Consider the following 13910-nt stretch of genomic DNA (forward strand, 5'->3'; position numbering starts at 1 on the left):
TACCCAAATCAATGCGATTCAGTCTAATATGCTGACGTAGGTGCGATAAAAAATAACCGCGACAATGGCCTGGTTCTTTGGACGAGTATATTTAAGGGTTATTACATTTTTAGTTTTTGAAAATGTATTATCTTATTTGTATTTTAATAATTCCTAAAAATATTTTAAATCCTACAAATACAAGGATCAAAAATAGTAGACTTACAATATTATCAGTTATTTTCATTTATCCATGTGTGTTTTTATTGACCTTTACAAAATAAAGTACAGAACTTTATCAGAATAGGATACATTAGAATACAGGATTTATTAGAATAGAATACATCCTATGTATACATGTATCTATTTAACTGTAAAATTAGGTTATTAGGATAGGACTTTTGTTATTTAAATATTATCAATCAAAATGATTTATTATAATAACAGAATTGGCTATCTGTTTTCTAAGTTGTAACCATAAAGTCTATACTTATTGACTTATTATAAAGAGGTAATAATTAATAAATAAATTAATGCGTAAAACGTAATATGTTTATTTTGTTAGATAAATAAGCCCCGTTAATGGATGATTGTAAGAGGTAGAAAATAATCGTAATAAGGTACGTAATTTTAAATGAATTCTTTTTCGAAAACTATCAAGTAGTCAATTCTACGCAAAAAGAGTGGGCGTTTTCTACTATTTACTTAGATATTTACTATATATTTAGTAGAATAGTAATAAGTAAATAAAAAGAGTATAAAAAAATACAAATAACCTGCTCGCACGTATAGTCTAACGTACTTTGTATAGCGATTAATAAATAACGTTATCTAACTGTAGGTTTTTATAATATAACCATAACATACCACTATGAAACCCTCTTGATGAGCCCTTGAATTTGATATTCAATATAAAAAAAATTACCTCGAGTCTATAGCGTCTCACAGTCGGTCATCTTCATCCTATCTAAGAACACCTGGGCTATTAAGACAAATTTAAATATCTTAATTACGTAAATCCGTTTAGCGGTTAGGAAGAAAACATGAGGTAATAAATAATACTACATAGTTAAGAAATTAAATATCACGTGTCTCAAACGGTGAATGAAACCTGCATACTAGAGAATTTTCTTAATTCTCTGCGTGTGTGAAGTCTGCCAATCCGCATTGGGCGAGCGTGGTGAATTATTGGCATAACCCCTCTCATTCTGAGAGGAGACTCGAGCTGAACAGTGAGCTGAATATGGATTGATAATGATGATGATGACATAGGTACATACAATATACATAATACATACATACAAGATACGCGCGAAAAACCCTTCTTGCAGTCGGGTAAAAAATATTATTGTGGAAAACTATATAGGTGGCAACCCTAGTGTATCCGTATCGACCTCTCGAAATTGCGATAATGTGTGTTAATATTGACGAAGTATTGCGTTTGAGGAAACCGCGGCGCAAACACTCGATAATTTTACGTTACTCGATAAAATCCCAAATGTGTGTCCGTTACTATGTCGTCATCGATTCCACATACTTACTTTTTTGTTATACTCTAAATGCACACGTGTTTTATCGTTAAGCATGATTAGGGCTTCGTCAAACGGAACGCATATAGATAGTGCCGTGAAGCGTCTTAGAGTCTTCAGCAGAACCAGCCTTCCGAACCGGTGGTAGAATCTTTACAAATAGTCAACTGACGTGTCAAAAGTGCTTGTAAACTGAGCCTACTTAAAATAAATGATTTTTATTTGATTTTGATTTGATTGATTTGAGTAATTAACTAAGTAGTTGCATCGCACCAACAAAATTAGCGCTTAGGCGCGCCCGCACGCATGTGCACGCTGTTACGCGCGCACGCCGCGTCCTGCTGCTCCTCGGTTGCGCAACTTTCACTTTTCAGGCGTGATATTGAGACGTACATAGTGTATGCTGCGGGTCATCATACACCTATTTAGACAGTCGATCTGAAAGAGTGCGTCGGAGCTGACTCACACTTTTTTTTCTTTTTACTATTACAAGTTCCTCGATTGCGAGTGGTATTAATATTCATTATTTATGTTTTCGTGGAGGGGAGCTATCAGTGTTGGTATAAATAAGAGGGTATTTGATGACTTGAGCTCAGTTGTTTGTTAGGCAGCGTGGGCACCGCCACGCACATTAAAAAAAACTGTGGATTACGAAACCACGGATATGCGTATTCCACATTAATTTTTAATTTGTTCGTTTATAAACATTCCACGACATTGTCTTTAGTATAGGGTAGATATTTAGATAGTCTTTGGAAAGATTTTTTTTTATTCTTTACAAGTTAGCCCTTGTTCTATGACAATAAAAATGTAAAATACCGAAATTCGTACTATGCTTCGGATTCAGCACATTGTACTGAATAAGAATTTAACTTCTACACAAAATATACGAATATAGAAGGAAAACAGTAGCAAAATTTAATGTTTTTATTTACTTAGTTTACTTATTCTAAATTACAAGGATGAGAGTTCAGTACTTAGAAATACACTAATTAATGACATTTAACTTAATATTGAAATTAACTAAATTTGGAACATTTCAATTTTATATTACTTACAATTTTATTTAAGACAAAACCTGTGACGATCCAATCAAAAAACAAAGTACAAATTTGCATCGAAAATGAAATAACACGTAATTTCTCTAATGTTTAACATTATCTATTGTAAAATTATTGTTTTTTTCAAGTGATAGTAACAAGAGAAGTATAGATAATAATGTATTCACACATTGGGTTCTTCTACTTCATTGACGATGTCGGTGGGAGTGAAGGCAGTAGCGGTGGCAGACGCGGAGGCGGGGGCGGAGGCGGAGGCGGCCTCGTCTTCGTCGTCAGAGTCGGGTGCGGCGCCAGGGTGAGCGGGCACGAAGTGGTCGGGCCGCGCGTCGAGTCCGCCCGAACCCGGAGCACTCCACGACTTTTGCAATTTCTGACCATAAATAAAAATTATTAAAAATATTACAATAGTAATTTTTTTCTTTAAAAATAATTGCTATATATTTCTCATATGACTTCTGTAGCTCATTACCGAAAAGTCGTCACTAGTTGGAGGGATTCCCATTCCCCACCAACTAGTTGGCAAATATTGTGTCAGAAGTGGGTACGACAATAATTCAGCTGGCGGGATTAAACCACGACTTCTCGGTGATGAATCCGGTCCATTTACCGTTGAGGGAGGCTTTAATAAATAATGATTGCTTTATACGTTATTTACGTCATTGTCATGTAATGAACATTACCAAACGACCTGCAGGAATTATTAAAAGTGGAGCTGCGCAGCTCCAGCTCCAGCGATCGTGCCACTCACCTGCGTGTCGCGGTCGGTCTGGCGCACGATGTCCAAGTACATGTCGTAGACGAAGCGCGCCATGTGCGGCATGTTGCGCACGCGCAGCACCAGCCCCTCGGGCACGCTCGCCGTGGCGCTGCGCTGCGCCGGGTAGCGCTCCCCCGGGACGAGCTCCAGCTGCAGCGACCGTGCCACTCACCTGCGTGTCGCGGTCGGTCTGGCGCACGATGTCCAAGTACATGTCGTAGACGAAGCGCGCCATGTGCGGCATGTTGCGCACGCGCAGCACCAGCCCCTCGGGCACGCTCGCCGTGGCGCTGCGCTGCGCCGGGTAGCGCTCCCCCGGGACGAGCTCCAGCTGCAGCGACCGTGCCACTCACCTGCGTGTCGCGGTCGGTCTGGCGCACGATGTCCAAGTACATGTCGTAGACGAAGCGCGCCATGTGCGGCATGTCGCGCACGCGCAGCACCAGCCCCTCGGGCACGCTCGCCGTGGCGCTGCGCTGCGCCGGGTAGCGCTCCCCCGGGACGAGCTCCAGCTGCAGCGACCGTGCCACTCACCTGCGTGTCGCGGTCGGTCTGGCGCACGATGTCCAAGTACATGTCGTAGACGAAGCGCGCCATGTGCGGCATGTCGCGCACGCGCAGCACCAGCCCCTCGGGCACGCTCGCCGTGGCGCTGCGCTGCGCCGGGTAGCGCTCCCCCGGGACGAGCTCCAGCTCCAGCGATCGTTCCACTAACTGTGGAGAAAAGTTCCAAATTTAAAATCCCCCTACCAAAGGGAGACAAAAGAAAGAAAGAAAAAATCTTTATTGCTACTCTGTCACAGCTCTCAATTATAACACCAGAAATATAGCGGCATGTGGCATACCCTAGAAAAAGGTCCCAGCTCAGCATATTTCTACTCCCTATAACCAAAGAGCATACAGCACTGATTTTCAGATGGGACTCCGTTGTAACAGCCGATACCAACAAAGACAACATAAACCCATATTCTAAGATATGGTAAAGCAGTTCATCTAGAAAAGGGTTTAATTTTCTCTTAACTTAATATGTCAAACTGAAATAATGTATCAAAATTATGAATAGCTAGATAATACGTTAAATAGCAAATTATTTTTAATCAAAACAAAATAATACAAGTAATTGATTTTTTCCTCAACGCTTACGAAAGCCACAATATAATTAACTAAGCATTGTTTAATTTTACTAACGCACAAATAATTAGTTAGAATGACGTTAATGAGTTTAATTGACGCTTGACTTGAATATATTATGACCCATTATATGACCCTATGGGAAGTCCAATGATATTCGAATTTGTAGATATTTTTATGTCTATGGAGAGAATTAAAACAGCTATATGGGATATAAAAGTGATATTACTTTGTAGACTATAAAAAAATATTTAATATTGTTTTAAAAATGGTCATTGTTTTAAAAGAGCAATTGCTGAGTTTTTTTGGCATATTTTGATTCAAACCACGCATTGAAATAGATTCAAATCTTACTTTGGAGCTTAGAAGTCCCCTCTCCTAAAAGCAGGGACGTGTGCAGAGGACGTATGCCTATTCTGTAACGATGTTTTTATATCTCGACAGTGTTAGTCTTTTGAGACTAACTATACAAGTACTTATATTTTGAGACTAACTTTCTATACAACGATGATACTATAGAAAGAGATAGATACGGACAAATTCAAAGGGCTATCGAATTAGAAAATCAACTAATAGTGAAACTGGTGTTAATAAGGGTTACGAATTAAAAAATCTGTAGAACCCAAACCAACCATGCATAATTGAACTACTGGAGACTACGGGTTATAAATAAAACCAAGAACCTTGATCTGAATGGGATGGTTATATTGATCTAAAGCGGTCAATTAGCAAACTCAATAACAAAATCGCTTGACCTATATTAAATACTTGACCGTTTTTAAAATGCAAAATATAGTATGAACTGTTGTTCATTTTGAATGATCTTATCATAATTTTGTTAATGTTTTTTTTTTATCATTATTGATTGTTTTCGTATTTTTGCCAGTAACGAGTCCGCGGGGGACGGGGGAAATCCGTCGTTTATTGACGTTCCACCCTTAGAATGGGGAGAGTGCAATGGGACAAGGATGACGAGTAAAAAGCTTGCAGGGAGTAAAGAACGCGGCCCAGGAAACACGCAAAGAGCAAGTACCGGACCCTCTCAAGATTCGGCCAGTATGACTGTGAGGTCGGAGGGGCCATGGGAGATAGTGGGTTGCTTTAACCTTTACGATAATTATGAAGAGAAATAGAGGAAATTCAAGAAATGGCAGCGCAAATTACCGCAACATATTTCATTAAGTTGATATTGCTTTTGACGCAATAACTTAGGGCATCCCGTCTAGGGACCAAAGACGACCGAGAACAAAACGGGCAAGCGAAAGTTAAGGAAATTTCAAAATCCGCGCGTTTTAAACGTTGACGCTGATTGAAACATATTATTTTTGTCAGAGAAACGTCTAAATTCCACTTCTTATTATCGGAAGAAGAATAAATCACGTCTGAATATCGGGATCTCGTATCCCATGGACTGATATCGTATACTGCGCACTGCTATCGTGGTATGTCTGGACTAGGTTACGGTTACGCTATACGTGTCAGGGATGGCAAATACACAAAGTGACTGATAGTCACCACCGGACTGCCGGTCTACCGGACACCGGACCACTCACTCACTAAACTGACTAGATCCAGCTCAAGCGTTCAACTGAATAAACTTGAGAGCTACTGTGTGCTCTCTCCGAGATCGTCAACTGACATATGTCCACAGACAAACAACTGACAGATAAACGGCACGTGATTTAAAATCCTCCGGCATAATTATTCACATTTTTTAAATTGATTCTTTGTAGATAACTTAAGAATAGGGGTCCTACAAGGGAACATTTCTAAGGGCATCAAGTTAATCCGGCACTATGAGCTATGTTACCTGGTTGAAGGTAGGCTGCAACTCGAAGCAGTTCCTGAAGAGGTTGGCGCGCGCGAACACGTACAGGCCGAGGCGAGCGCGCGACGCGGCCACGATGAGTCGGCGCAGGTCGCGCACGTGCCCGACCGCCTTCGTGCGCACCAGCGAGATGAGCGCGATGTCGTTCTGCTGCCCTTGGTACTTGTCCACTGTCGTCACCTTTACGAGAATCACGAATATTACTTCATCATTATCAACACATATTCGGTTCACTGCTGAGCTCGATTCTCCTCTCAGAATGCGGCCCAATGCGGATTGGCAGACTTCACATATGCAGAGAATTAAGAAAATTCTCTAGTATATGCAGGTTTCCTCACGATTGAGACACGTGATATTTAATTCCTTTAAAATGCACACAACTGAAAAGTTGGAGGTGCATGCCCTGAACCGGATTCGAACCCTCCGGAATCGGAGGCAGAGGTCATATCCATTGGACTATCACGGCTTTTTAAATATTACTTAGAGAGAGTCAAAAAGACTGCCTTAGGTCTAATAGGCAACTGTATTACATTTACTGTAAGTACCCATTTATTTAAAGTTTTTACGAAAGTAATTGCGTGTATAATTATTTCTCTATTTCACGAAATATATAAGAATTTCACGAAGGTAATACTTTTTCCTTAGCCTTACTCCACACAAGATATTTAATTGAGTACGCAAAATAAATACAAGTTATGTTTACTTCAGTCAAACTTATAAATTAAGGGTGTTTTTGTTAGCAAATAGTCTCACAGTGTGATAAATCGTTTATGTACACTAAGAATAGAAAAGTACCCAAAAATGATTCCTGTGGGACGCCCATTATGGCAGAATAATAAATATATGAAAGAATATAAAACATGTATGCATAACACCTCGCCCTACAACGATTCTACCAGTGGCGTGTCATAAGGTTTTTAACTAAGGTATGCACTATAGGTAAAAATTGGAAAATTCCTTGTCCAACTATGTATTCTTTGGTTCAACATAGGTTTGTATAGAGTCCTTAGGGTAAGCAGTGCATTTTTGCATCTATGAAGTGCACGCCACTGGACTCTTCCCGTAGGTAGGTATTTGCAATTTATCATTTGTGTTGTGGACGGGCGTATAGATTAGATGCATTACATTAACAGCAAGGCGTCTGCACTTCACGTGAACATGTGCTTGTTATTTGATACTATCGATAACCAACCAAGTAAACAGATAAATATATCAATTATAGTATATAATTAGTCATAGGTATATTGTGCTGGCGGACGCCCGCGACTACGTCCGTCCTTAGACCTCTTTAATCTGGCCCTATTGCAAAATCCGTTCTTAGTGGATACCTACTAACTATATACAACCTTCCTGCCTAATTTCATCTATGCACGTCAAGCAGTTTTCGAGATTACGTGATGAATATATATATTAAGCCTTTCGCATTTATATATTAAGATTGCATTGCATGATTCATAACTGTATTGCAGGTGATTTTTTCTTAGTTTTAATCTAGTACCTAGTTTATCAAAGTATACGTGGTCGTAACTTTTTTTATGGGAAGTAAGAGGTAAAATGCTGAGTTAGGGCCTTTTTGTAGGTTATACCACGTATAGCAGGACATTATTATTTTATTATTCCTCTGTTTGGACAGTAAAGCCATAATTTATTTTATAATTGATTTGTGGCCAAAAGTAGCAGTGGCAAACTTCCTTTCTTTTCTTTCTAAATATATCACCGACCTTGTGCGGTCTGCCGATGAGCGGGTTGTCGGCGCAGCGTTTGGTGATGACGTCACGGATGAGGTGCTTCTGCCCGTTGTACGTGGTGAGGATGGAGATGCGGTGCGCGGGCCAGCCCACCAGCCGCATGAACATGAACACCGCTACCACGTACTCCGCCTCGGCCAAGTTCTACGATCAATACCAATTCGATTAAAATCAAACAAACCATATATGGATGGATACATGGAAAGAGCCAAGAGTCGAAGCCAGCTCCGCTGGACAGCATTCGGGATACTTTGCTACATCAAGTCCAAAAGTCCTCACTGTCTGAAGGTGAAAGTCTTCAAACAGTGCGTATTGTGTTCGTATGTCAGAGATAAACCGTCGAAGTCAGCTTAAAGAGGCAGCGTTCAGGAAAATCCGCGACATCTTCACGACCGAAACTCCTCAGTGCGTGAAGACGAAAGTCCTTGAACAGTGCGTATTATGTTCGTATGCCAGAGATGAACAGTGACAGGGAAACTCCGGGGAAGCGAGTTTTACGTGGAGTTTCTGGACTTGAGACCGTGGTGTTTGGATATCCATGCAAGAGGCCTATGTCCAGCAGTGGATGTCCATCGGCTGATAAAGATGATGATGACACGAAGGCAACCTGCTTTTCTCTCTTCAGCATGCAAGATAGAATAACATTAACTGTAAAATTGTAAATCATTGTCCTTATAGATGTTTTATTTTATGGTGGTAAAAAAATCGAAGTGTAACCTTCTTTCTTTTGCTACATTACCTGATAGAAGTAAGGGCTGGGTTCTGTCTCGCCTGCGCCGTTGAAGTCGTCCACGTTGACGAGCTGGAAGTCGTGGCGCAGGCCGGCGTTGGCCGCTCGGTACTCGGGCAGCCGGCACACGTGCGCCAGGTCACCCAGATTGCGATACCTCCAGCGGTACAGGTTGCAGATACTGCGAGAATATCCCCTTGTTATAACCCTCAATTGCTTCACTTTTTTATATATATAGTTATAATTGACCGATGAAGCGGATAGCCTAATAAATAGTAAAGTCATAAAGTATCGCTAAACAGTAATAATTCATGCAAGTAACACGTCCTACAAATTGCTGCCCTGAGTCTATCAATTGAGTTGTAGATAAACACATATGGCTAAGATTTGGTATTAATTAAATTAAAAAGAAACCTTTACAAGTAATAAAATGAAGGTAGGTGCTTCTGTTATCTCTAAATAGGTGCCAAAATTAAAGTATATTTATTACAGGCGACGCCCGCGAATTTGTCCGCGTGAAACCCTACTCCCACTCTACAGCTACCCTATCATACAGGGGATGAGAAGGGACTCAACCCTAACCCTAACCTACCCTACCGCTACCCTACCCCTACCCTACCCTACCACCGCTACCCTACCCTACCCCTACCCTACCCTTACCCTACTCCTACCATGTACAGAATTTATCTCTACAGATTTATTATAAATATAGATGATCACAGGAATAATATAGCAGTATTAATAAAATCTAGATTTCTAGGACCGTCCTAAGTCTCACTGTACACAAAGTAAATGAGCCTTGAGATTGAATTATTATTAGTTACGCAATCTACTCTCATAGCAAATGTTAATTTGTCGCTAAGTTCAAAGAAACGGCGGTTGCGTTTAAGATGTGATTACCATGTACTCGTAAATTAATGTGTTTGAACAGCTTCTTTCAAGTGGTCAATGATATAAAGTAATGTTTAGTGGTCACACGTGGTCAACTATTTAGTTACATACGTAATAAACACAGATATAAATTAGAGATGAATTTTATTCGTGGAATAGGACTTTTATTAGATTTTATTTGAGTTTTATTTATTTATTTATGTGACGGGAATTGTGGTCATGTTTAATATCTGCACGTTTCATAGGTGTCATGGACAGTTTAAATCGTTTTTTTTAACCGAATTTAAAAAAGGAGGAGGATTTTTTTTTGTTTGATTAAGATTCCAAGTTCCAAGTTCCAGATTGATCCCATTTAATTTTCGTGAAAATCGGTTCAGTAATTCTGTGTTAAAATTAAAAACCCGAAATTTTCCATACTGTGACTGACGCTCATTATGCTAGGGCACACTAAAGACAGAAAATTTAAATCTTTTTAACAAAAAATTGTGAAATGAGTTCAGAACCTCCACTTATCTTCATTTAAAATCTATTTTCATTCCAAATTTCAGCCAAATCGACGCAAAACTGACAACAAGTTTCATACAAACTTTCATCCCCTATTTATACCCTTGGGGGTAGAATTGATCAAAATCCTTTCTTAGCGAATGCCTACGTCATAACATCTACCTGCATGCCAAATTTCAGCCCGATCCGTCCAGTGGTTTGGGCTGTGCGTTGATAGATCACTATGTCAGTCAGTCACCTTTGAGTTATACCTATATATTTAGATAATGAGCTGTGATAGCCCAGTGGATATAACCTCTGCCTCCGATTCCGGAGGGTGTGGGTTCGAATCCGGTCCGGGGCATGCACCTCCAACTTTTCAGTTGTGTGCATTTTAAGAAATTAAATATCACGAGTCTCAATCGGTGAAGGAAAACATCGTGAGAAAACCTGCATACTAGAGAATTATCTTAATTCTCTGTGTGTGTGAAGTCTGCCAATCCGCATTGGGCCAGCGTGGTGGACTATTGGCCTAACCCCTCTCATTCTGAGAGGAGACTCGAGCTCAGCAGTGAGCCGAATATGGGTTGATGACGACGATTTAGATAATATATAGGTATAACTCATGTACATGTATAACTACAATAAAAGAATTAGTCGCATTGACTACTTACCTAGACCGTGCTCTGCCCTGTGCATCTAGCTCCACATACGGCACTCCCAGTCGCACCATACGAGTGAACAAGCTCTGCTCCATGTTGCAGTACTTCTGGAAGGCCATGTTCTTGACCACCGGCGGCAGCTGGTGGTGGTCGCCGATCATGATCCAGCGCTTGAGACGCGAGCGACCATCTTGAGGATTTTGCAGCAGCAGTGGGATGAAAGTTTCTATTTCCAGGATTTGTGCTGACTCTTCCATTAGTATGTTGTCGTATTTGAAACCTGGTAAAACGAAATCGTTTCATCATCATCAGCCTATTTTATCCATTTGATATTTGTCCATTACAGTGCCAGACCAGAGCTTAGACCCACCATGATGGTCTGAAGAGGGTTAGCGGTTTTAGGATGATAATGATTGATTCTTTAACGATCACTTTCAGATGTTAATGATTATGACCGTATCCGATAATTTAACGTCTATACTAAAATAATTTAATATCTAAACTAATGTCTTATAGAGGAAAGATTTAATTGTGTGTTTGTATTGAATAGGCTCCCGATACTTTTTGAAAAAAATCTTTCACAGTTGGGAAGCTACACTATCCCCGAGCTATCCTACTAATATTATAAGCAAGAAAGTTTGTATGGATGTTTGGATGTTTGTTACTCTATAACGCCGCTACTACTGAAGCGATTTAGCTGAAATTTGGAATGAAAATAGATTTTACATTTTATCCCGAAAAAATCCATGGTTTCCGGAGATTTGCGAAAACTGATGATTTTGATGATATGAATGTTTGTTACTCTTTCACGCCTCAACTACTGAACCGAATTAACTGAAATTTAGTATTAAGATATATTGTAGCCTGGATTAACACATAGACTACTTTTTATCCCGGAAAAATCCATGGTTCCCGAGGGATTTGTGAAAAACTAAATTCCACGCGGACAAGGTCGCGGGCGTCCGCTAGTAGGCTATATTTTATCCCCGAATTCCTATCGGGAACAGGAACTACGCGGTTGTAACCGCGGGGCGTCTGCTCGTAGGTAATAACTCCCTCTTGAATCTATTTAGCATATCATATGTGGTTTCGGATTACGACATCCTTGGTATCTATAGGTAGGTAAATACTAATATGATTTTGTGTTTGTTTGGTTGAACGCGTCTATTTCAGGCATATTCAGTTTGACGCACAAAAAGATACTTAAATATAGTTATTTTTTTTATTTCAATATTTTATAACTGAAACCATTGGTGAAAGTGAATGTTACATCGTCACTATGACTTCGATTCCATGTAATCTGATAAGTATTCAGTGAAAGTGTCAATGAGATATTAGATTGTATTTATCGCTTTGTTATCTAGTTTCAAATGAAATATAGTTCGATTTTGCTGATACTTGTATTACTTAAGGACTTCGCGCACTATGCGGCCACGACCACGACTGGTCGTTGGCCGTGGTCGCGAAAGCTACGGTTTACCTGCGGCCACATTTGTGGTCAGGTCCACGGCCGGTCGTAATGCGGACAACTGTTACTTGTTATTCTGCGAATGCATGTTGACGGGTTGGGTCGCATTTAAGATCGTTTATATGGTTTCTTCAGTTAACCTGTGGAGCTAATATGCGACCGACGAGATAATCTTGTGAAGAGAAACAGACAAAATTCAACCACTGGCAGCGCAACCGGAAATACCGCTATCTCTTTCATTGCGTTTGTACGAAAGAGATGGAACTGGGACAATTCTAACGCCATTGATCGAAATTATGTCTATATTTCTCTTCACTGGTCGCATATTATCATCACTTGGCGTGGCTGAGTAGTGCGCTAGGTCCCTTATAATTTCACCATTTTGTGAAAGTTTGCATGTATTTTTTACTGTCTGTTGCTTGGTTTTTTAGTATTCATGTTTTTAAATAAAACGTTGTTAAATAGCACAAAATTCATAGGAGAAAGTTAATATTGAAGTTATATTGTTGGATCGATATAATAACACCATTTACGATCACAGAAAATGTTTTTAATTTTTATTTGATATCAAAGAATACACAGAAGTGTATATAAAGCTAGACAAAATTATGAACAACCTAAAACTATTTTAACATCAAAAACAATTACGTATAGGTACATAGCCGTTTACCATTAACTGCCTTGTTCCAACCGTTAGCAAATGTAGCTTCGAGTTCGAGTTAAATTCACTATATTGAGTTTAATTCAGTGGGGATAATGAATAGGTTTGAATATATTGATTTTTATGAGACAATTATATACATAAGGTCAATATGAACCAATTAATATTTAATTCATTAATAGTCGAGGTTACTACAACATTGATGAGTTCCTTAAAGATAAAAGCGCTTGGAGGTCATTGGGTCAGCTTCCACCTTCACACAAACAGTAAAACTATAAGAAATTGTAATGTTATCATCAATTGTAAATTATAATACTGTATGATTTTTTAAAAAGAGCAACTGTTGGGTTTCTTGTCGGTTTCTTCTCAGCAGAATCTGCCTTCCGAATCGGTGGTAGAATCTTTACAAATAGTCAACTGACGGACGTATAAAAAATGCTTGTAAACTGAGCCTACTTGATTTGATTTGATTTAATATGTAAAAACCAAAGATTGACTGAATGTTTGCAAAATAAATAAGATTTTAAAATTTCAAAATTATCTAAAATCCTTTTGTCGTACAATTAGATGAAAATTCATTCATTTTTAGTTTCGCTATATTAAACGTGACTGTTTTCAATATATGAACTATAAACATAACACAGATATTTGTAATTTCGTTTGAACAAAACAAAGCGATCAGCGAATAACCGACGTCATTAATTCGTGACATTTTGTATGGGGCGTTTTTCAGGGATACGTGGCAGTGCCGCAAATATGACCCTTTAAATTTCTATAGCTCTGAAAGTAATGATCGCAGATATCCTGTTACTTATAGAAAATTTCAAAACTATTTCTATTACTTTTAGCATACTCCTAATTTCTATACCATTTCAAAAACTGTCATCATCCCTATTAACTGTGTATAATTCTGTTAAGCTGTGTAATAAAGAGCTTATCTTTTGTCCAAGAAATTCTTAATAAGAACTCTCATCTCATATAT

At 39.2% G+C, this 13910-nt stretch overlaps 1 protein-coding gene across 1 annotated transcript in view; it reads right to left on the reverse strand.

The window, feature by feature from the left end:
- Positions 1 to 2421: 2421 nt before the first annotated feature.
- LOC112047456 (RNA helicase aquarius) overlaps positions 2422 to 13910 on the reverse strand; it is a 110174-nt gene continuing 98685 nt past the window's right edge. Inside the window, exons 22-27 of the mRNA XM_052887991.1 lie at positions 10812 to 11079; positions 8773 to 8944; positions 8007 to 8177; positions 6268 to 6465; positions 3680 to 4040; positions 2422 to 2939 (exon numbers count right to left, since the gene is read on the reverse strand). Coding sequence (XP_052743951.1) covers positions 2842 to 2939; positions 3680 to 4040; positions 6268 to 6465; positions 8007 to 8177; positions 8773 to 8944; positions 10812 to 11079 — 1268 coding nt within the window. The 3' untranslated portion in view covers positions 2422 to 2841. The remainder of the gene's footprint in view (positions 2940 to 3679; positions 4041 to 6267; positions 6466 to 8006; positions 8178 to 8772; positions 8945 to 10811; positions 11080 to 13910) is intronic.

The sequence above is a fragment of the Bicyclus anynana genome, chromosome 21 (assembly GCF_947172395.1).
Source record: "Bicyclus anynana chromosome 21, ilBicAnyn1.1, whole genome shotgun sequence".
Lineage (NCBI taxonomy): Eukaryota > Metazoa > Arthropoda > Insecta > Lepidoptera > Nymphalidae > Bicyclus > Bicyclus anynana.